The sequence below is a fragment of the Vitis riparia genome, chromosome 8 (genome assembly GCF_004353265.1).
Source record: "Vitis riparia cultivar Riparia Gloire de Montpellier isolate 1030 chromosome 8, EGFV_Vit.rip_1.0, whole genome shotgun sequence".
Taxonomy (NCBI): domain Eukaryota; kingdom Viridiplantae; phylum Streptophyta; class Magnoliopsida; order Vitales; family Vitaceae; genus Vitis; species Vitis riparia.
This window is the reverse complement of record NC_048438.1, coordinates 6,118,624-6,144,286: the sequence shown is the minus strand read 5'-3', so window position 1 is coordinate 6,144,286 and position 25,663 is coordinate 6,118,624. Positions and strand designations below refer to the sequence as shown.

Genomic DNA, 25,663 nt, shown 5'->3' with positions numbered 1-25,663 from the left:
ACTACTTAATTTTGATTTTAGTTGACAAGTTTGTCAAAAGAAGTCAAAATTACAGTTAATAGTATTACAAAAGTCTTATTTTATATGTGAAATAACTTTTTCCATAAGTTAGAACAAGGTTTATACAATTAATTTTGATATGCATTCTCCAAGCAGATGTAAAATCTATTATATAAAATACCAACTTAATAATTCAATTTAAATCCACAATTAATTTAAAAGATAACAAGTAAAAATAAATTATTTTTTTCTAAATCAAAAATAGTTTCTTCTTGTTGATACCCAAAACCCTCGGACTTCTCATCTACTAATTTGCAAAGTCATTACTTAGTACTAATGAAAGTAAATCAGTTAAATAATAATTAAAAAAAAATTCAAAATTAGTTTTGCTAAGGGATGATGCTAAATAAATTTTTAAGCATAAAAATTTCCCATTTTACCCAAACCCTCCTAAATTAAATTAGTTTCAGAGCTGTGGCACTGGAAATTGCATGTGGGAGGACTTACAGGGATGGTGATCTTCTTCTGCCACTGGTTAGATGGGTCTGCAAGCCCTACCAAACAGGAAATATTCTTGGTGGAGCGGAGGTTGGATATTATGGGAGACAAATGGAATGCTCGACGATGGGGGGTGCACTCCACCCCATTTTGACAAGGAAAGGCGAAGGCAGAAGAGGTAATTCAGGTTCTTAGGCTTGGAGCACCATCACCAGAGCTCCCTCAAAGGATGCCTGCTCCTCTTTTTCATCCACCCCAACCTCCTGTTAATATAAAAAAAACATGGTCCTCCCTGCACAAGGGAATTTATTAAATGCATACACTTTCATTAAAAGCACTTCAAATAAAAAGTGTTTTCTCATAACATGTTTTTAGAATAATCACTATTAAGTGTTTCCTCATAAATATTATAATTGATTTTTCAATATTATAAATGATTTTTCATATTTTTAAAATAATTTTGTAAATTTTTTAAAACATATATTTTAGGCTAAAACTTCCTATAATTACTACTAAATGAACTCTTAGAATCCGTTTGATAGTGATTCTTAAAAGTATTTATAACATTTCTAACACTTTAAATTTTTATCAAAAAAATTGATTTTTATTACTAAAAAGCTAAAAACGCTTTTTATAATCACAATGGTTAGCTTTTCTGCGCATGGTTAGAAGCAGAATTTCTGAAATCAGCACCAAAACAACCATATAATCGAGATTGAGGGGACGCATAACATGGCCAGAAAGGATTTAGAGCAAGTAACTACATTTAATATGTTCCAGTACTTACTCAAATGTGTTCCGAGAAATAAATCTAAAGCAAGTCCCATCTGCTATTAGAATGAGATCAAAAGGGGAGATTTCCCCCCTCCAATCGGAGTCATGAGGGAGGAAATTTGGGGGGTGGAAGCATGAAAGGAAAGAAGAGTTCTTTCAAAGGACACGTGCTCATCTGCTAGTTCTTTATCTTCACACACATACAAAGGAGGAAGGTTCAAAAGAGAGGCTGCAAATCAAAGCACCGTACAATTCAGTGGAAAGATTTCTGAAAATAGCAGCCAGAACCCAACAGATATGGCAAGCTGACATCCACATCGCAACCAAGTGGTGCGAAAAATCCCAAGGGACTAGATCACAGATCTCATAATGGAGTGCAATAATGATATCATTGGATGACAAAGGCCATTCATATAAGGTAGTAATAGTGAATAGAGCCATCAAACATAACATGCAAAATAATATGATTAGTATATTGCCCAGCAACAGTATTTAACGTTTGATGAAAATTTCCCATCTTCCACATATCGCATCCCAACCCTGAGATCACTGAAACATTCTTGTTCAACTACATATTAATATTTGTGTGATTATCACCCATTACAACTACTCACCTGATTTACTTAGTATCCTAATGGATACAAATATTGATGAGAATCTTCAAAAATTTCAGGCTGATACATTATTTAAGAAAAAAAAAAAAATTGTAGGGTTACTGAGTATAAGTGTGTCAGTTGCAGGAAACCAAAGAAAAAGAAAAAGGAGCAAAAAGGAGAACGCAAAATTTAGTATCATACATTTTGACTATGCAGTAACTCAACCACAGCAGTAACCACTCCCTTTCCCTCTGCTGAAATGTCCAGCCCTGGCTCCTCAATCTTCCTCTTTAGAAGCTTGTCAAGCTCACTGCGCAATTTCTGCAAAGCACCATCACCCAAAATCAAGCCCTGGTTCAATACATTCATATATCTATATATATGCCAAAAACGAATTAAACCAAGAGAGAGAGAGAGAGAGAGAAAACAAGCACAAATTATTTGACTCATAGAAAGCTATGAAAAGAGAAACTCTCAAGGAGCATTACCCGTATCAACTCTAATACACTCTTTGAAGCAGAGAAATGAAGGTAACCCCCAAGCATTTCAATTCCCTCACCGGTTTCGCTTGGAATGAGATTGCCGCCAAAAAGAAGTAGAGAATAATCAGATATGTTTGTTGAATCCCGTACAAAGATGCTGGCAGTTTTGACCTTCTCACTATAAACCATGTAAGGCAAAGGGAAAAGATGAACACCAGCATTAACAGATCCTGGATGGATGTCAACTTTCCCAACTTCTTTAGTGTAAAATGCTGTTCGCTTTCCTCTTCTTTTGCACTGCAAAACATTTGGGTAGAGCCCAGCACAAAGGATTGCACATACCATCTCCAGATCATTGCTATATTGATTATAGGCCTGCAAGCACATATATTAGTCTACTAATCCTGGAAAAAAACCACCTTTTTTAGATATAAATCAGTTTAGAGGCAATAACTCAGGGAGTATTAGTACAGAAATTTCATCTAGCATGCAATCTAGGGAATTTTTTGCATTGACCACTTGTGATGTAATTAACAGTGCTAAAGATAAATAACTCAGAGGAAACAGGAAGCAATCAGAGCTTAGAGCTTACAATAGCACCCTTGGATTTGTCCACAAAGCCAATATCTGACAGTAGATCTAGAAATTGATTTCTCATATCATCCATCATCTGCAAGGTTATTGGTGATAAGAAATTTTCCCAACAGAAGTCCCTTTCCTTCCCACTGCATTTTGCATCTTTCCATCCTTCAAATGCATTGAGAAGTGCTATGTGATCACTGCATTAAAAGGTGTGGAAAATTTCACCTTATCAACAAAATCAATGTAAATTTTGAAAAGATTCTACAATTCTCAAAGCAGAGAACAGCATGACTTTGTTAAATAACTGAACCTGCAAGAATCGCCAGCAAAGGATCTTTTTGCAGCATTAGCTTCTTCTTTCCAATTTATTGGAAGGACAAATGGGTCACGATGTGCAAGAGCAGCTGCAATTGTTAATGCAGGGTTAAGGCACTGAAAGATGGACCCCATGAGGAGCATCTTTCCAATATTTGGATCCAAAGGTAATTTGCAGAGATGGCGGCCTGTATCCACCCAAAAAAAGGGTAAGATTATAAAGGCATAAAGCTAGAAATCACAAAAATCCAATCTTGCATACCAAGTGGAGTAAGCTCCTCCATATCATCCAGAGCGCCAATTGTTTTAAGAAGTTCAACTGCATTTTGAACAGATAGAGGATCTGGGGGCTGAAGCGCCTTTGACAGAAAAGAACCAATTTTTCCAAGCTGCAAACTTTTGATATTCAGGCATAGCTCTTGCAAAGGTGTCCGGAGAATTTCAGGTAACTGAAACTGGAGCATTGCCTCATGTATCATCTTTGGATAAAGTCTATAACAAAATCCAGGCCGCACACGGCCAGCTCGTCCTCGTCTCTGTAAATATTACACCATAAAAACATAGAGAACTTCCAATAAGAAACTAACCAATATGACATCATTAAGTCTAGGGCCAAAAGTCACAGCCATATTTTTGTAACAGAGAGGAGGGAACTTTCTAGTTAGTCATTGAATTCACATGATATGAAAATGAATACCTGATGAGCTGAAGCCTTGGAAATCCATGATGGTAACAGGCAAGCCAACTTGTTCAGAGCATCGTAACTTGTTTCCTTTGCCTTTCCACAGTCTATGACGTATACAACATCATCTATGGTGATACTACTCTCTGCAATGTTTGTGGCTAGCACAATTTTCCTACAATAGATGCAAAGCAATTTAGAATTGAAAAATAATCTGTTTCAGATGCATCACTAATAGATAGAAGGCTTAGATGAAGGATGCTTGCCTCATGTTGGAGGGTGGTCGATCAAATATTTCCTGTTGATTGATAGTAGGCATTGAACTGTGCAGTGGAAGGACTAAATTCTTACTGGGATCACCAAGAAAATGTTTCCTTTAACTTTGTCAGTAGATTAGAAATGTCATCCCAGCCAGTGAGGAATACAAGAATTGCTCCTTCCTCTTCATGGAGACAAATATGTTCAATTGTTGCTTCAACCTATGAATAACAATTAAGTGGGATCTAAATTACTGTAATTACATAAAGAAGAAAAAGCATTTATGAAGCGACGTGCACTTAGGGATGTCATCATTTGAGACCCTTAGGCCTTGACTAATATGAGTGAACTAACAAATATTAAAATAGTTGACATTGCAAATTAAGATGCGGTGACAGTAATGCCTACTTTAAAGTTGTAAACTAGAAGACTATCCTCCCAGCCTCATTATATATCAGAACACATCCAGGAACTTAAATAGCAATTTAACAAGTCTCATACCTCACAAGGAAAATGCGTGTAGGGAAGAGTCCACTAAACCTCCCTAAGATTTGGCAAAATTTCAAAGTCCTCTTCGAAAGTTTACACTAGATTGTAAGTATTGCTTTGATTTGGGTTGTGTGGCGAGAAAGAAATGCTAGGATATATGAGGATAAGGCAAAGAATTCAGAGGTTTTATGGGATACCATTCACTAGATTAATATGGCATCCAATCCAACCCCGCATGTGTAAGGAACATGGAGAAAAAGACTATATATTTAAACTATGTACAAAATAATTTATATTTTGGTTATCAAATATATTCTTTGGTACAAAGTCATTCATGAAAAGTTTTTTCTTTAATTACAAACTGATTCCTTTCTATTAAATAAAAGTTCAAGACATCCTTCCATATCATACAAAATTTGACCAAAAAGAAAGGAAAAAAAGTTCCACGAATAGAGGCAATACAAGCTGCACAATTGAGAAAGAAACAAAAACAGTCCAAGAACAAATCAAAGATAATTACAATTCTGGCAGGCTAAATTGCCTACCAAAGACACCAAAAGTTTTGCTCCTCTTTTGGCTAAAATGTCCACCACTTGATTCACTATGCAAGGAACATAACTGAAAAAAAGAACACCCAGCTCTATAGCGATATCAAACTAGCAAAGCCACCCTTAAACCTTCCTTTCTTAGTCTCTCAAGAAACACAATATCAGCAAAATCTCCTTCCACTACAAGATTGGAAAGGTCTATAGCTTTGACCTGCATAAATTCCTTCAAAAGAACTAGATCTCGACCTCAATAGTGAAAACCTTTCTGCTGGTATCCTCAAGGCTTTTCACTGTTAGCTCATTTTACAAAACTCTTTTAGTTACCCCCCCCTTTCATTTCTTCACCTTTTTTGGTCTTGCTAACTTAAATCCAAATACGATTGAGTAAAGAGATAGAGTTGGTTGAAATGGAAGCAACTTTACAAAAAGGAACTAACTGAAAACAAACCTAAAGAGGTCAAAGACTAAACGTTTGCATCAAGATAAGAAAGCGAAAAATGCACTTAGACTATAGAAAGCATAAAGAAAAGTTAGTTTCTTAACTTCCTAATCCAAAAGTTTCCAACAAAAGTTCCAAGATGGTGAAGGAGAAAAGAGAGCAAAAAAACTAGAGATATAGGAGTATCTCATTCTCACCACCCAAAAGAGATTTAGGTATTGAAAATAAGAGAGAAAATACCTTTCTTTTTTTTTTTTTTTTTTTGATAAGCAAGAAGAGAAAGTATTTTATATACAAAGCACCTACAAAAAGGCGTGACAATGTACACAATCTATACATTTTCATGCTAAAAGAAACAAGTAATCAAAAGAAAGGGGGAAGAAACCTAAAAAAAAAAAAAACTCTCCTTACTTTGAGTTAATCCAATCTACAAAGTCTATCATGGTCATGGAATAATCTTCTACATACGATCTGACCATTTCAAAAAAGTGCTGATAAAAGAGAGTTTAATTGCATGTTCTGGTAGTTCCAAAGCTTCAAATACCCTTCTATTTCTTTCTTGCCACACCGTCCAGAACAAGCACAATGGAGAAGCCCTCCAAACTTTTTCCTCATTTCTTGCCCACAAAGTTCCTTGCCAATGTAATAGAGTTCCTTTTATTGTTGATTGCATCACCCATACCACCCAAATAGAGAGAAAATCAATTGCCACAGGATACTTACCTTGGCATAATCCTCCTCATTTTTACATATATAACATCCTATTTGACATAATCCTTCCCCTCCCTTTAAGCTGATTGATCATCAGAATTCTGCTCACAAAAAAAAAAAAAAAAAAAAACATTCACAAGAACCTAAGAATTCCAAACACATTTTGCAAGGAAAGGCTTGCTTCGTCCCTAGAGTAGGGAATGGTAGGACTTAATGGAGAAACTGCCTCCTTTGGTTTCCTTCCACTCCAAACTATCACCCTCCTCTCTTCTAATTGAGAACACTTGGAATTGCTGGAAAAAGGACATCACTCCTTCAAGCTCCCAATCACAAAACTGTCTTGAGAAGCAAGGGCTCCAACAACCTCTTTCCTCATACCACTACTCACAAATCCTTCGTGAAGGCTATCGAGAACAATGACGGAAAAGATTCTTTCAAAGATGAATCACCACACCAGCTATCTTTCCAATATTTTACCCTCCTACCATTGTCTATGGTGAAAAAAATATCTAACCTTTATAGAGTCCCACACATTTTTGATAGTCTTCCACACACCCACCACATAACCACCTCTCACTCCCCTAAAGCACCACCCTCCATCTTCTCCCCCGAATTTTTTAATGATAACCCTACTTCAAAAGAGAATCCCTCTTGGTCACGCATCTCCGACACTACTTGCCATTCAACATGGTGATATTTCTAATGCCAAGGCCCTCCCTACTTTTTGTCCAAACAAACTATAGACCACTTAAAAAGATGGAGCTTTTTGCAAGCTCTACCCCGCCCCAAAGAAAGTCTTTTGGATTTACTCAACCTTAGACACACTCTTCTTAGGATTACAAATAAAGATATGAAATAAATTGGGGACTAGAAAAAGTGTTTCTAATCAAGGTGAATCTTCTTCCTTGGGAAAGATATCGCATTTTCCACATAGCAAGCCTCTTTTGAAATCCCTCTTCCACCAAGTCTTAGGTCCTCGTTGATTTAAACAAAACACCAAGTGGAAGGCCTGGATAAGTAGAAGGTAGATGCCCCACCTTTCAACCCATAAAAGCAACTAGCACCTCCACATTGTCATCACTCCCAACTGAAATGAGCACTCTCTTCTCCAAATTAATTTCCAATCTCGATATTGCCTCGAACCACATGGATGACTAACTCAAATATTCCAATTACTCAACTGGTGACATAGGACACAAGGGTATCATTAGCATATAGCAGGTGTGTCATATCTAGCCCCTCACCACCTCTATCCCCAACCTTGAATCTCCAGATGAAACCCCCTTTTTCACTCTCAACAAAATTCAACTAAGCCCCCACAGCCAAAATGAATAAATAAGGAGATAGTGGGTTCCCATTTACAAGCATTGAGGATTTTATTGTAGAAATACACCATCTGATCCATCTCTAGCCAAAACCCATCTTCTCCAAGACGGCCATCAAAAGTTCCCAATTAACATGATCATATGTCTTCTCAATATCCATTTTGCAAATAATGTCACCAATGTCGCTCTCCACCTTTGAGTCAATGGCCTCATTTTCGGTGAGAAGTGCATCCAATATTTGTTCGCCTTCCACATAAACATGTTGATGGTTTGAAACCACTTGTCCTACCACCCATCTTTTCAACAAGTGTCTTCCTAAAAGCAGGTTTTTGCACCATCAACCACAAAAAGACGAGTAAAACAAGAAAAATCAAAGAAGATTTGATCAATAACTTTCTAGAGGCTACAATGGTACCACTTAATACTAGTGTTGGCTCGAATGTCCATAGACCCTCAAAATGACCTTGTGTCATAAACCGTCACTTTCCCTATAGAACCGTTACAGTCACTTCTCTAAGTAAAGTTGTTAAGCATGCTTTAGAAAATCCAATCCTCACTTTTTTGGCTTCTTGCTTACCTATTTGGGCTCTATTCCTCAAGGATATTCTACATACACCCATACCTGCTTCCCTATTAAACCAAGCACTAACCTAACTAAATAGGCCAACTCTCTTTCCTTAACTCCTAACCAAAGAAGTCTCTATAAATTTTCAATTCCAAAAGCTACTTTGAAAACATTGAAAATAAGTGAGAAGTGACAAACACGGTCATATTAATGTTATTCTACCACCAAGGGATAACCATGCTCTCTATCAACCATTTAAGCACGAAAAATCCTTTCTATGTCATGAACCTACAAGGGAAGGACTCTTTGGGTTCTTGTTGGAAGGAGACCTACATGTATCATGGGCTAACAAAAAACTTTATAGTCTAGAAAGGAAGCTAATTTGAACCTGGTCTCGGTTTACGATGATACCCAACAAAGAACCTTCACCTTAATTCATCTTAAACCACGACTTTCTACCCTTATCTAGAGTTTTATAGAGCTAGAAACCTCTCCTTAAAGGTTATTCGGAATCCTTGGAGTGAGTTTATTCTCATAAAAAGCAACTTGGAAAAGGATTTTGACCTGAGACCAATTAAAAAGTAAAGGTTGGATTGTCTTAGAATGTTCCCTAAGAGAGAAGAAGATTCAACTGAGCAAATCCTTCATTGTGCCACAACAACAATATTGTGGCACTTGATATTTTCATTGTTCAGCATAGCATGGGTGCTACCTCCTACAATATAAGAGGCCCTTTTAAGTTGGCAGGGACTTTCGTAGATTTTTAAAAAGTGCAAGGCATAACTAAGGCTTAGGCGGAAGATGTAACACAAGGTATACATCTAAGCGAAGTGAAACATAACCTAGGATGCATATCAATTTTATAAAATATGATCCAAAATCTAATTCAAGCAACAAAAAATTTAAGGTCTTAAATATTTCAAAAAAACACTAAACAGCAAAGTAATCAAATTTCAAGATAAAAGTGTTTAAAAAGAAAAAGTAAAGTAGACAAGGCGAGCCTCTCCAACAAGGCACATGCCTTACCAAGTGAGGTACTATAGCTAAGGAGTGGTTGTGCCTTTGGCCTAGGCGTGAAAAGTTGTCCCATTGTACTTATTTTAGACTATTTGGAAGGAGAGAAACGCCATGTTGTTAAAAATGCAAAGCATTCAAAAATCATTCTATCAAAAAGTCATTATTATGTTCCTTATGTTGGATTAGTTTGTTTATAAATGGGGATTTAATATCTATATTAGATTTCATTAATTGGTTAGGTGTTACCTAATAAAAGGAGGTGTTTTTTGTTTTTATCCTCCTTTCCTATGTCTTATGGTAACCTTTGTATACCTCTAGTGCACCTTAATCCACCTTTTTTTGTTGTAAATCAATTGTTAGGTTTGGGGACCATCAAAATGCGACATCTACACAACCAGCAAGAAACAGTCCAACTAGGGAAGCGCTTACAAATTCGTGGTAGCAACTTAATCAACTATGTTAGGTTGGAGCAAGCTAATATTTTTGGTCCTCTAAATTCCACCATTGGAGGCCAAACAAGGTAAAACATTTAAACTTACCAATGAAGGAATTTGAGAAATCAACTTGCAATTAAGGAGTTCCAGCAAACTCTAGGGGAATTTTTATATGAATAAGGTGAGAATAATGTTAATGAGGAGGTAGTGATGAAACCTCAAGGTGATTGAACCTCAAGTGATGGAGGACTACTAGAATTCATAGAAGATAAAGTTACATATGAAGACCATGATCTTCCAAATTAACTAGTAAGGCATTCCATGTTAACTCCAAAAGTATCAAAAACCGATTGATGGAGAAAGAATATTTTTAAAACTGGATATTCTTCATATGGGTGGCTTTGTAATGTTATTATTGATGGGGGAGTTGCGAGAATTTTATTTCTAAAAGAAATGGTGACAAAGTTGAACTTGGAAGCTTGCCATTTGTTACTAAGTAGGCCATGGCAATTTGACAATAATATTGTCCACCATGGAGAAAATAATGTTTATGCTTTCTACAAGAATGGACTTAAGGTAGTACTTGCCCTAATGAAAGAATAAATGTTTGCTAACTCTAAGGTAGAACAAGAACAATCTTATGTGAATGTTCAATGCTTTTTAAATGTGTGAAGTTGCCTTTTGTCTTTGGCAAAAGAAGTCGTGGAAGATTAGCTAGATGTTTCTAATGAAGCAAAGGCATTGCTAGAGAATTTTGTAGAAGTATTTGCTATGGAGATGTCGGTACTTTAAAAAAGAAACATTTGATCTAGTACCAAGAGCTAGCCTACCAAACCTTCCACGTTATAAAATGTCTCCAAAAGAACATGAAGAACTTTGCCCTTAAGGCCTAGCTCAAGTGGTAAAGGGATGGGAGGGTTTGTGGGAGATTCTAAGTTCAAGTCCCAATGGGAACAAAAATTTTGAAAAAGAGAGAGAGAGAGAGAGAGAGAGAGAGAGAGAGAGAGAGAGAGAGAAAACAGAACATGAACTCCAAAGACAAGTGGAAGAACTATTGTAAAAGGAATATATAAGGGAACCAATGAGTTTATGTATAGTTCCAACACTATTAACCTTAAAGAAAGATGGTACATGGAGAACATGCATTGACAGTCAAGCGATATATTGAAAAAAGATAAAGTATCAGTACCTAATCCCCAGATTAGATGATACATTGGATGTGTTTCATGGAGCAAAGGTATTTTCTAAAATTGATCTCAAAAGTGGCTATAACCAAATTAAGATTTGGGAACGGATGAGTGGAAACAACCTTTAAAACAAAGCATGGCTTTATGAATGGATTATGATGCCTTTTGGTTCGACAAATGCACCTGACACATTTATGCTTTTGATGAATCAAGTTCTAAAGCTATTCATTCAAATGAATCAAGTTCTAAAGCCATTCATTCAAATGAATCAAGTTCTAAAGTCATTCATTGGAAAGTTTGTGGTGGTGTGTTTTAGTGATGTACTTATTTATAGCCCATCCAAGGAGCCTCACTTGCAGTACCTAAAGGAAGTATTAGATGTTCTCAAAAGAAAAAAGCTCCATGCCAATCTAAAGAAGTGCAGAATTTTTGCTGATTCTTTGTTGTTTCTAGGATATAAAGTTAGGTTGAAGGAATACAAGTTGACGATAGTAATTGAAGCAATTAGAAGCTGGCCAATACCAAAAACAGTGGGAGAAGTACGCAGCTTTCATGGTCTAGCCTCATTTTATAGACGCTTCATCAAGAAATTCAGCACCATAATGGCTCCTATAACCAATTGCATGAAGAAATGGAAACTTCAATAGTCTGAACAAGCCGAAGAGAGCTTTCATAAGGTCAAAAAGATGCTCAACTTAGCCCTATATTAGTGCTACCAGATTTTAAAATGGTCTTTGAAATAGAGTGTGGTGCTTCTAGAATTGGGATTGGAGTTGTTCTAAGTCAAGAAGGCAATCCTATGTCATTTGACAACAAAAATTTGAATGACACAAGAAGAAACATTTATGAAAAAAAATTATATTCTACTTACTTGCAACGTTTCACATTTGTGATGAAGAACAAGTCTAGAGCAAGAAAATAAATTGTAGATGTACTTAGTCGAAGAAGTTTACTGTTGACTACAATGGTTGTTACTGTTAAGGGTTTTGATTCCTTCAAAGATTTTTATCCTAATGACCCTTTCTTTGGTTCAATTTGCAATGATTGTAACAATAGGCAACTATGAAAGTATTTATTGCATGAGGGTTTCTTATTCAAAGGAAACCAACTTTGTGTTCCAAATTGCTCTTTGAGGGAAAAGACCATCTAAGACATGCATGGTGGAGGCTAAGGTGGACATTTAGGGAAAGATAAGACATATGATTGAACAAAAGTCATTTTCACCAAAAATGAGGAGGGATGTGTAAATTTTTTTAAAAGGAGTCAAACATGACAAGAATTAAATAAAAAAAATTAAAAAAAAAAAGAGTTCAGAATACAAGTTTGTATACTCTGACATGAAATATAATAATTTTTGTCTATTAGATTAACTATACACATAGTTTATATAGGAGATTACAAGAGAAGAAATAGGAAACTAATTTATTCCTAAACTAACTTATTTCTAAATCATAAAACTATATATTTATAGAAATAGGAAACTAATAAAACTATCTATTTACAAAAATAGAAAACTAACATAATAGGAAAATAATTCTCCTATTCTATTTACAGCTCAACATACTCCACTACTAGTTCCTACAACTCATTGGGAAGATGTAAGCATGGACTTTGTGGTAGGCTACCTAGAAGTCAATGGGGAAGGATTCCATCTTTGTAGTGGATGGCAAATTTTCAAAAAATGGCACATTTCATTTGTTGCAATTTATGTTTGCATCTAATATAGAAAATCTTTATGTTCTTGTGCGATAGCATGGGATTCCAAAATCAATCACATCAAATAGAAACTCCCAAGTTTTTTTGGAGAACTTTATAAAAGACAATTGGAACTAGGTTGCAATATAGTACTTCTTATCATCCTCAATGTACAGATAAATTGAGGTCGTCAACAGAAGTTTGGGAGATTTATTGATGGTTAGAGAAAATCTTAAGCAATAGGAAGTTGTTGCTAAAGCAAATTTTTCCTATAACCATTCCAAGAATTGAGCTACAAGAAAAAGTTGTCCTGAAATTTTTTATGGGAGGCAGCCAATGCATCTTTATGATTTAGCTCCTTTACTAGAACTGGGAAGAAATAGCTTAAAGGGTGAAAACATAACTAGTTGACTTAAAGAAAGAACTGCATGAGGAAATCAAGTTGAAGATTGAGTCGTCGAATGCAAAGTATAAGAAATATGTGCAAAAGAGGTGAAACCAAAGCTTCTAAGAAGGCAACATGGTGATGGTGCACCTACATAAGTAAAGATTTCCAGTTGGGTCTTATTCTCAACTAAGCAAAAGAAAGATAGGACCCCACATAATCATTAAGAAGATTGCAGAGAATGCTTACATAGTTGATATGCCAAAACAAATGGGAATTGATTCAACATTCAATATTTCAAATCTATATCTATGCACCGATGAGAAAGTAAAAGAAGTCTCAAGCAACACCAAAGTTAAGGACAAGCTTCTTTTAAGGAGGAGAGAATGTAGTTATTGTTAGAAAATTAATAGCAAGTTTGAACAGTCAAAGATTTGAGGTGACTAATTAAATCCTATGAACCATAAGAAAGTATTTGAGGGCTAGCATTATAAAAGGGAAGAAACTTCATTGTAAAAACTTTTAATTTTCCAAAAAATATATATATACTAATTATCCAGAATGTTCTGGTTTCAGTTTATGTAAGGTCCTCTCTCAGATTTCTCCTTCAAGAAATGTTGGCTTTGACAATGTTTGGAGTAACTTGGTCAAGTCTACTATGATAGCAACTATATCAGTTTTTTATTTTTATCACTATCAAAAAGAAAAGAAAAGAAAGCAGCAATAACCATCAAATAATACAAGGTTCTACCAGTCATCTAGCCTAGATCTGGGGAAACAAGGGTATGAACTGCAAAGGTAATTGAGACCATCTCATCTTTACTTCTATCCACCAAAAAGCCCTTTATGATGTTAACTCCTTCACTTTCAAACATCACTCTCTCAAGACAAACTAAGGTAAAAGAGGTGGCTCAAATAGACTGGAAGCCAATGAGCATCCATGATCCAATATCTCCATCTTAGTCCAAATCCTTTCCTTTCTAAAGCTTAGTTCAAAATTCACACACTAGATGTCATAATCTTTTCCAAAAACAATATTAAAGACTACTCTTCTTCCTTTAAACGTCATATGTACCTACCACTTTATTGGCCACTAAAATTGCATTTAGAATACAAATGCTCCTGAGAAAGATGAATGCTCGTGTAAATCCCCACTTAAGTGACTAGTAACACTTATATCTTGATTTTTCTTCTTTTCTTTTTTTTATGAGAACAACAATGTGATATATTGAATTAGGAATTAAGAAATACATATAAGGATGCGGAATCCTCCACAAACAAAAGCTAAACATAAGGAATAACAAAAGCAACAAGCAATAAGGTAATTACAAAAAGCAACCTCTCCTTACTAACCCACACCTTGTACTACACACCTCCTTATATTTATGATCTTTTTTTTTTTTTTTTTGATAAGTAAACAAGATATGCATTAGAAAAGGCTAAACGCCACAAAGCATACAGGGAGTATACAAGACGGCAAAAGCCTCAAAAAGAGAAAAAGGACCAAAGAGAACTACCTCCCTTAAGTGGAAGCTATCCACTCCAAAAAACCTATAAGGGAGAAAGACTCCTCACCTAAATACACTTTAGCCCAACTCCACAAGTTACAGACAAAAGAATTCTTTAATTTCTGAATATTCAACTCACCCCCCTAAAGGCTAACCTATTCCTCTCCTTCCAAACGTCCAAAAAATACATAACGGAATAGATTTCCAAATCTTTTTCCTTTTCTTCCCTACAAAAGAGCCCCTCCAAGAGATTAGAGTCTCCTTTACAGTTTCTGGGAGGACCCACTTAACATCTATCAACCAAAAATAATATCCCATAAGGCTCTAGTCACTATACAGTGTAAAAGAATATGATTTACATTCTCTTCTTCACAACCACACAAAAAGCAACAATTTGGGAGTTGCACCCCTCTTATCTGTAGTCTATCCAGAGTAAGCACCTTCCTCCACGTAGCCTCCCAAGCAAAAAAGCAGACTTTAGTTGGCACCCTATCCACCCATATTCTCCTTGCGGGAAATATTGTGGCATTAGGCTTGTCTAGCAGCCTGTAAGCTTCTTTGACTCTGAACAGACCTTTTCTTCCCTGCCTCCACATAACTGAATCATCCTCCAGGAGGGCCTATGACCCCTCAAAGTATGAAGCAGCTCCCAACCATATCCAACTCCCAATCATTGAAGTCCCTCACAAAAACAAGATGCCAATCTCCTTGGCCCGAATCCTGATCCCACATTTCCTCAGTCGTAGCATCCCTGTGCACGGCAAGGACAAAGAGATGATTGAAGCATTGGGACAACGGAATGTCAGTGCACCAACTATCTTTCCAAAATTTGATTTTGGAACCCTTCCCAACTATAAAAGCCAAATTTTCCCAGCACCAATCCGCTTCTTTCATAATCTCCTTCCAGACCCCTACTCCAGCCGCCCCACTAGCCCTCTTTGGCCTCCAACCATAATCCTCTTGCCCATATTTCGAAATGATCACTTGTTTCCAAATATTATCCTTTTCACAAGCAAACCTCCAAATCCACTTGCCCAGCAAGGCTCTATTCAGAGTGGCTATTCTCCTTAATCCTAGCCCTCCCTTGTGTTTTTCTGTACAGACCACATCCCATTTAACTAAGTGAACTTTTCCCTCCAAGTTTCCTCCCCTCATAGGAAATCTCTTTGGGTTTTCTCCACTCTTTTAGCAACAGACTTCGCATTCGGAAAATAGACATTTGGTAAATTGGCATGCTAGCCAAGGTACTTTTTATGAGAGTGATCCTCCCCCCTTTGGAGATGTACTGTCTTTTCCAAAGCGCAAGTCTCCTCCTGACCCTCTCTTCCACTCCATCCCACATAGAAGTAGCCCTATTGGGGACCCCTAAGGGAAGGCCCAAATAATGAGAGGGCAGAGACCCCACCCTGCACCCTAACTCAGCTACCAACTCAAGAATTTCCTCCACTTCTCCAATTGGAATGATTTCGCTTTTGGCTAGATTAATTCGAAGACCCGAAGCCGCTTCAAACCAAAAGAGAATCCAGCTTAGGTGAGAAACTTGCTCTTTGCTTGCCTCACAAAACACAACTGTGTTATCATCAAAAAATAGGTGGGATATATTCAAGGAGGTTCTACTACCACCCCGAATGTTGCATCCTGAAAGATACCCCCCCTCCACCGCTCTCCAGATAAGGACGTCCAGAACTTCCATTCCCATAACAAAGAGGTAAGGGGATAGAGGATCCCCTTGACGAAGCCCTCTAGTGCTAGGGAAGAACCCAGCTGGCACTCCATTGACAAGAATAGAGAATTTAGCAGAGGACACGCAGCTCCACATCCATCCCACCCACTTGGTCCAAAGCCATTTTTGAAGGACTTTCATTAAGAAATTCCAATTGATACTGTCATAAGCTTTTTCTATATCCAATTTGCAAATAAGGCCCTTTTCTTTCTCTTCTGCCACGAATCTATCACCTCATTAGCAATTAAAGACGCATCCAAAATTTGTCTTCCCATTGCAAAGGCATTCTGAGCAATAGAGACCACCTTACCAATCACTTTTTAAGCCTATTAGCTAAGACTTTAGCCAAGAGTTATAGAGCCCCCCCAACAGGCTGATAGGTCTAAAGTCTCCAAGATCCTCAGCCCCACTTTTCTTAGGTATCAACACCAGGAAAGTGTTGTTAAGGCTCCTGACAAAGGAATTATACTCATGAAATTCTTTAAACATCTCCATGATCTCCTCTTTGGCAAAATCCTAAGCATTTTGCCAAAATGCTACAGTAAAACCATCCGGGCCAGGGGCTTTATCCCCATTCATCTCCATCAGCGCCGAGTGAATCTCAATCTCTGCAAATGGGATTTCCAGACTCTCTGCTTCTTGCTGGCTGATGCAACCCACTTGAACTCTACCAATATCTGCCTGCCAACCCATATCTTCAGAAAGCAACTGCTGAAACGAATTCACAACTCCTTCTCTCACCTCCTGCTCCTCTACTAGCCACTCCCCATTAACCTTAATTCTGTCCATAGCGTTGTTTCTTCGATGAGCACTAGCCATTCTATGGAAGAACCCCGTATTTCTATCCCCCTCCCTTAACCAAATCTCCCTTGAGTGCTGTCTCCAATGTGCTTCCTCCAACAGGACCCATTTCTTAAAGGAATCTTTAGCTTCCTTTTTTAATTCAGCTTCCTCCACAGTCAAGATTCTCTCACTTTCCACCCGATCCCAAAAATCTACTTGTTGTAAGGCTGAATCTTTATTAGTTTCCAGCCTCCCAAAAACCTCTTTGTTCCACACTTTCAGCTTTTTTTTAATTTCTTTCATTTTAACAGCCAGTCTATAGCTAGCGCTGCCCCTGACTTCAATTCCCTGCCACTAGGTTCTAACAATATCATTAAACCTCTCAACCTTAAGCCACATATTTTCGAATCTAAACGGGGTTGGGCCTCTTCTTATTCCACCCCCCTCTAACACAATTGGAAAATGATCTGAAATTGGCCGAGACAACCTGCCCTGAGTGACTCCACTAAACTGATCTAACCAGCTAGGGGAAACTAAAAATCTGTCTAGTCTCGCCCACGCCTGATTATTGAGCCCCCATTCCATGTGAACTCTCCCCCCTGAAGGGGCAGGTCCACCAGCTCTAGATCATTCACAGTCTCTGCAAATCTCCGCATGGCTGAGTTGATTCTTCTTTGGCTGCTCCTTTCTTGCTGAAACAGAGTGATATTAAAATCCCCACCGAGACACCAGGGATCATCCAAAGGCCTCTTATTGCCCCAAGTTCTTCCCACATACCCTCCCTTTCCACTTAGGTAAAAGGACCATACACTCCCGTAAAAACCCAAGTAGCCCCATTTTCTGTGGTCTTGAATCTACAAGACAAAGAAAACTGACCCTCCTCCCAATCCAAGATATCCAAAACCCGCTTGTCCCAACATATCAAAATGCCACCCGCAGCCCCCTCCGCATTCAGGGCTCTCCAATCTATGAATCTCCCCGAACCCAGACTTCTCACAATACCTCCGACATCTCCTGAATCTTGGTTTCCTGAATACACAAAAGATCCACCCTCTGTTTCCTTATATAGTTCTTAATAATTTTCCTCTTAGAGCTGTCATTAGCTCCCCTCACATTCCAGCTTATAATCTTCAGCTTCATTGGGCAACTATCAACTGATTCCCTTTGCCCTGAGAAGGACCTTTCTGCTTAATCCCCCCCCTCGTAATTGATAGAACATTCCAGCCTCTTTAGTTCCCTTTCAAACTTGGACCTTTCCAAAAGTTCTTTGCTATGAATCTTTTCCCGCCTCTTTCTGATTTTAGCCAGAAAGTTCAATATCTCCTTTTCAAGCCCCTCCGTAGAGAATCCCAAAAATTGGCTAAATTTTGCTTGACTACATTCCTCCCATAGATCCTCTTTCTCATTTTCGGTATCTTGAGAACCAGAGACACCAGTGTTCTCCTCCTTGCCCCTAACCTTGTCTCTGTTTTTGTTGTCCTCTCCCAACTTCCAGGATTCATTTTCATTCTCAACGTTCCCCTCATAAACTGTTAACCAAGTTGACATGTCCCCCCTTAATTCATCCTCAATTCCCCCTGGGCGATCGAAAGACTCCCCCTCCGGAGCCCGATCAGAATTAGAAAAGAGAAGAAGAGGTGCTCCCATAACCCGTTGTCCTTTAGAATGGGAAATCGAGACATACCTTTTAGCTTCCTCTTCCAGCGCTCGATCAATCTTTGACAAACCATCATCCCTCTATTCCCTTCTAAGCTCCTCTGGCACCCAGTTCGTCAAAGGATCTTCTGAAATGGGTCCTTTTCTGGATCTAAAACGGCCCAAAAATCCAACCTTCTCTAGGGGAACAGTTGGGCCCTCCCTTACCAGGCCTTCCATCTCAACTTCATGATGGCAGCCCAGATCAGCAGCCCAATTACTAGATGATGGGCCTGCCTCTGAATCACCAACCACCTTTGACTTATTTTTTAACTTTCGGCCCAAAGGCCCGTCTATTTTGGACAGCCCACCCTCCTTCTCCAATTCATCAAGGCCCATATTTGGGTCACATGCGTTCGACCCAGCCACTCTACCATTTGAACAGACCCCATCCCGGGTCACCGGACCATGGGTCTGGTTCCCGAGCCCTAGACCCAGCCCATTTTCCTGCAAAACACTCCCATCATCTGGCAGTTGCAGTTCCTCGATTCCCGCGACTACCAGATCCTTCCCACGCGCTTCTCCGCGCGTGAATACGAATCACCCCTGACCTCAGTTCTCCTTCTATTATCCGACACAGAGGAGAGCCGTCTCACCACCGGCCTAATCTCCCACCACAATGCCACAGTGTATACCTCTTCCTCTACCTCAATTTCTAACATACTCGGTCTAAATCTCCTCTTATTTTAACCAATATTCTAGCCCATTGAATCTCCCCATCGACCTTGTGGGCTCGTCAATATCTACAAATCCCCCACATTCCTCCCCTATTTTCTTCAGAACCCCCGGGCTCCATAGCGAAATTGGAAGGCCAAAGATTCTAACCCAAGCTTCCTGTTCCATCTCCTCCTCTACCCGACATCCCATCTTTGGATTCCAAAGATCCAACCCTAAATGGGCTCCTCCCATCAGTCTGCTCCCCGAGGAGACCACACGGTGTGCCTCACTTAGGTTTTCAAACTCCAACAAAGCCTTACCTCGTTCCAACTTGGCCAGCCCTAGCATGCCTTTTAGGCCCCAAGACTTCGACCAGAGACTTCCCAACCTCTCCAAGTCATCTTCTTCCTTTTTGTTGGACCATCTCGCGACAAGGCAGTGCTCCAGCTTCTGTAGATTGCCAGCAATCTCCTCCTTAGTGACCTTCATCTTGGTTGCGTTTAAGCCATCCCGATTTGTTCTCATGACTGCTTCTACATATGATTTCGCCGGAGTAATTTTTCCGACAGTCCTTACCTCCTACAGATCTGTTCTTCTACCAGCCATCTCTTCCATTTGACGTACCATCTCCGCCATAGCCGTCCATCCTCTTTTGTCCCTCCTACCTCTCGGTAAGAAGATGCAAAACCATTTTCGTTCCAGATCCACAACCCCCAACCTTAAGAAACCACCCGCTCTGTTGAAACCCCGAACCAATGTATACAGTTTGCCTCTTTCTTTCCACTCCTTTTCCCATCTTCCTTCTTTCTCGTCTCGTATGCAGTGGATTAATCCCTCCTTAAAGAGCCCTAAGCTTTCCAGCCCTAATCGAACCCATGTCGAGACCCCCCTCTTCTTCTCCACGATGTGAATCTGGCTTTTCCCTTTCCTAACCTCCAGGGCAAGCTCGAAGGTCTTGGATTCCACCGTGAAGCTTCGCGTTCGACTCGCCTCGCCGTTCTCATCGTCGTCGCCGTCGCACGCGCTCTCAATTGATAAGACAAAAATTAGACATTCTAGTGGTTTGACTCTTCTTTAGGACGCATATTTCTAAATCCTATCTAGAAAAGAGTATTGCAGATTTAAAATTTTTTTGCTTGATTATATATTTTAAATTAAAATGATTCGAAAAATTCTCTATTCACATTTTATATCTTTCCAATTATGAGAAATTACATTTAAAATAGAATTCAACTAAATTATAAAAATGAGTTTTTTATATACAATGTTTGAAGAAAAAAAAAACAACGTTTCTTCCAAATTGAACCTTAAGAGAAAAGAAATTCTTACAAAATATATGTTTATTGAATTACAAGTTTTATAAATTAAGTGTCAAGGTTAAATTGGTCTTTTATTATTTTTTAAATTGATCTAAAGGGTAAAATAGGTATTTTAAGTAAATTCTCAAAGGGATGAGAGATTGTCATAAAAATAAAAAAAATGAAATCCAAGGGCATATTAAGGTCCCATTTGTCAAGGTCCCTAAAAATTACTAAACCTTGAAGAAATTTATTGTGTTTTTCTCTTTATATAACTATGCATCCATATGGTGTAAAATATACCTCAAGAGCCTAAGGATCATTATGTGTTTTAACCTCTAAGAAAACATTTAAGGGACTTACTGAAGACAATGCTAACAAAATCAGTCAAGGGGAATCAATTTATCATGTGCTTCTTCATTGTACAAATCAAGGGTCTTATGACAATAGCTTTTTTCTTCTTTATTTGGAGTAGTTTGAGTACTTCCTTCGATAGTCAAACAAACTCTTTTAAGTTTGCATGGCTCCTTCATAGGTAGTAAATGAAAAAAGTTTTAAGAGGCTGCTCTCCCATGCATATTTTGGATTTTTTGGAAGAAAAGAAACCGATGAGTGTTTGAAAATGTTGAGATGTCAGATCAAAGGTTGAAATGTTTATTTCCAAGTAACCTCTTAGCATGGGTGGGGATGTATATAAAGGGGGGGGTTCAATCCCTTATATTGATTTTGTAGATTAGTTAAGATCTTGTTGAGAGAGAGAGAGAGAGAGAGAGAGTGTTAATTTTTTGTGTTTGCTCTTGTGTGGCTTTACCTTTTTGTGCCCATTGTATACCTATGCACTCAAGTGCACTTTAGTGTACTTTTTTTTTCCATAAATATACATATGTTTTAGCCTATCTAAACGAAAAAAAAAAAAATGCTAACAAACTCAGCAACACCAAATAATTGAATGTGCATATGTGCCACATGTACGACAAACCAAGATAATAGGTGTCATCAACCTTCAACAAGTGCAATTAATGGAGGTCATAAGTAGAATGCCCAAAAAACCTTAGTAAAGTTACACAAATCACCAAGGAAACCTTAGATATTGTCTACTCTGAGCCTAAAGGGCCTAATAGCTTTATATAGTGCTAGAAACATTTTCTCCTATCCGATGTGGGTTATCACAATTACTTCTCATGCAAACACAACGCCTTCATTGTGTCCCGTAGGATTGCAAGGTCAAACAAATAAACCAACCTTATGGGGTCAAACAAATTCCCAACCTAGAGCTAGGGATCAACTTTAATACAATTTATAACGACCTGTACCTAACCATGTAGATATTGTCTGTTGGGCCCAAAGGACCAACATAGCTTGAAAACATGTCTACATAATTAAGAGGAGCACATACATATATAGCACCAAAAGCTTTTTCACCTGTTCAATATGAGATATCACAATCACCTCTCATGTAAACACAATGTTTTTATTATATCCCACAAGATTATAAGGCCAAATAGACAAACCCTTTGCAAGGTCAAATAAATTCTCATACTGGAGTCGTGAATCGACTTTAATACCATTTGTGAGGACCTACTATCTCTCATATAGATATTGTTTGCTCTAAGCCCAAGGGGCACTCACAGCTTTAAAACGCATCTACACCATAATTGTTAAATTGTAAAATGTATCGTATATCGTTTTTCGATTTTTCTATACCTTATATCGTATCATTTCGTGTATTGTAAGTTTATTTAGTGAAAAATAAATAGAAAATATATATATATATATATATATATATATGTGTGTGTGTGTGTGTGTGTGTGTGTGTGTGTGTATCTATTAAAAGTATGAAGTATAGGGTAATATATAACCAATTTTATGAAAGATAGTAGGATCTAAAGAGTTAAGTTATATCATATCATATGAAAACATTGAATATTAAAGTTTTGAGAAGTTTAAATTAACAAAATATGATTTCAATATACAAATTCATCACATCTTTGATTTTAAGCTATAAAGAAAATTATTCACTAATCAGCATCATTTTCACTATCAACATTCAAACAATTCAAATGAAAAAAAAATTAATATCATTGTAAAACATAACTTCACTTCTAATATAGCATTTGATAACAAGAATATAGTTTTTCATTTAAGATTATTTTACCTAATTCTCCTTTTTACAATCAATTTATAATTTTTTAGAATATTTTAAACAATTAATATAATGAATTCTTTTAACAAAAAAAATAATTTGATTTAAAAAAATATATAGAAAATAGTTGAAGATGTATGAATTGTTGTATTGTAATATCACGTATCCGATCGTGTATCATATATGTATTGTAAGAAACGCTTTAAAGCAAGATACAGATTGCGATACATATTAATTTCCATAAAAAAAAACGTATTTTATCGTGTGTTGTAAGTTTTTAACAACTATGGTCTACATAGCTATGAAGAACTCATGCACATATAGTGTTAGGAACTTTTACCCTATTGGATGTGGGAAACCAAAACCCTAAAGATTGTTTGCATTGTGATTTAAAAAGGATCATCCAACTAAATGACCTACAAATCCCTCCAAACCAATACTGGAGAAAAACATTCTATAAATATCACCACCACCTTCGATGACATAAAATAAATTTGGATTTTCAATAAATTAGAATTTATTAAAACATGCTCCAATATGGGAAATGTAGCATTCTTTCAAGGAGTTAAAGCACCCTCAACCATTTTTTTCCCCTAGGTCAAAAATTCTTAAGTTTAAAATCAGTGGGTTGGTTCCAAGCAGAAGTCCTACATGTGTTAGCAGTTAATGCTGAAAATGTCCCAAGAAAAATTTTTGATGATGCCATTCTGTTTGCCTTGGGAGCATTCATCAAAGAGAGGCTTAAGATAACCCATTAGAAGGGTTTTCACTCTACACTCACCTTTCCAACCATTCTGTCATAACAACAAAGTGCACCCAGGTCCATTCATTCTAAGAACAGAAAAGCTTTCTTCCAGCCATCTAGTCTTCTAGAAATCCTTCATGAAAACACAACCTGAAAATGAGAAGCTCCAGATTTCCACTATGGAAAGGGACCAATCAGGTCTTGGCAACCTAAAAGAGAAGAATGTGATTAACATCAATACCAGAAAGGGCGCTCTTATTCAGGTTTATCTTCAGATATGACACCCATGGAAAAGGTAAAAGAAAGAAGTTACAAGCCACCCAACTACCATAGCTCACTACCACCCACACCACTCGGATCTCTTCAGGTTTGAATGATTACACTGGATTTGGAGGCTTCTTGATTTAAGTGGTCACAAGAAAAAAAAACCAAACAAGACATAGGCAGGTAACTGGACTGTGGTCCAATCCTAATAACACTATTGTAAGGCACACACGGCACATGAATGGACAAATCAAAATCACCTATCAAAAATAAAAATAAAAAATTAAATGGACAAATCAAAATTAATCATGACCACATGTCCATGTTTCAGTTAACAATTTGACGTTGAATTTTCCTCTAAAGTTTGTTCATTCAAATAATGCCACTTCTTGTGGTTGACTGGTTGTTATACTTACTAAAAAAAAAACTTATGGTCCTTCTACTGCTAGTGACCCCTCATACACCTTTTTCATTTGACGTATCGTCATAGTAATGCAAGTTCATAGACACAATATACTTTGTTAGTGCAAGAAGAAAACTTCAAATTGGCAATTAAACAGGTGCTTCAGATGGTAACAGGAGGTACATACAAGACCCAAATCAAGCTGTGAACCAGACCAAGCTTCAAGAGAACGTCTTGTATAAGTGCTGTAGTTTTTGTAGTGCAAATCAATGTCAGTGTCCTACAAAACAAGGCAAGGTTGCAATAAGAATTTAACAGAATTTACGACATAATCTCTCAAGCTATAGCAGGAAAGAAAAATATATTCCTTAATGGGGAAATAAATGGTTATATTTTAAATTGTACACACGCATGGCTACATTTTAAATAAGTGTAACATATGTGTCAATGGAAGATGAGACCAAATGAGTAATGAGAAGAAAACCCAAAAGGTTTAAAAAAAAATGATCCTCCTAATGATTGACGAGGATTTGTTTAAGAAAGCAATAATGGAATTTAGCATAATAGGATATAGGACATTACGATCCCATTATCATGTTCATGCATGATGTGAGGAATTCTTGATTAGTACAATTTTTTGCTCAAAAGCTAAATACATCAAGACTGACTAAACAATGAGTACATAGGCAGAACTAGAACCCATACCCTTTATATACAAGCATTACCAAAAGCCAATATGATACAGGAACTTCTGCACTAATAGCTAACATGTCTATGCAATTTTTAGATACCAGATAGAAGTCACTGATTCAAACTACAATATGATGTAATGAAGCAGTCAAAACTATAGACAACCGAATTTATCATGTTTGTTACAGTAATTGATTTGTAGACCAGAACATTTTCAGCATTTTTCATGTGTTATATTATTTGTCTTAGAAAGACTAAAATGGATTTGAGCTTAAAAAAACAGCTGCCCAGATAACTAGTTTCCTCCCAATTCTATTGCACTCACTTCATGTCCAATCCTTAGAAACCCATGGTTTCCTCAACCGTTTATTTGTAAAAGCCTCTAATCACTAATTGTCAAAACTTTCAATATCCACTGCAGTATAAAGATTTCCAGATGCCAAAATAAAAGACATAAAACAAGAAGAGCATTCCAAGATTCCATTTATAACTAATGCAATATAAGCATTATTTCTCGTATTTCATAGCCAAACTCATTTATTGTTTCTCGGTCCCAAAGGACCCAAACATCAGAAGTACTTTTGTGGCATCACTCAACCAGATAAATCCTGTCCCTGTTAGCACTTCCAAACATTTCCTGCCTGAAAACACCATTGTGCAACAATAAATAATATGTACTGGGTACTTGAAGACATTGTCTGCATTATACTATTTACAAACACACCATCGCATTTTTGGATAGTAGAACGTTTATTGCTGCACAAGTGGATTC

General features: G+C 37.3%; 1 protein-coding gene across 1 annotated transcript in view; it reads right to left on the bottom strand.

Annotated features, from left to right (window-relative positions):
• Positions 1-1,719: 1,719 nt before the first annotated feature.
• LOC117919918 (DExH-box ATP-dependent RNA helicase DExH1) overlaps positions 1,720-25,663 on the bottom strand; it is a 46,517-nt gene continuing 22,573 nt past the window's right edge. Inside the window, 10 exon segments of the mRNA XM_034837219.1 lie at positions 1,720-1,946; positions 2,070-2,189; positions 2,357-2,725; positions 2,943-3,129; positions 3,243-3,435; positions 3,510-3,783; positions 3,945-4,104; positions 4,196-4,303; positions 4,305-4,408; positions 24,389-24,481. Coding sequence (XP_034693110.1) covers positions 1,896-1,946; positions 2,070-2,189; positions 2,357-2,725; positions 2,943-3,129; positions 3,243-3,435; positions 3,510-3,783; positions 3,945-4,104; positions 4,196-4,303; positions 4,305-4,408; positions 24,389-24,481 — 1,659 coding nt within the window. The 3' untranslated portion in view covers positions 1,720-1,895.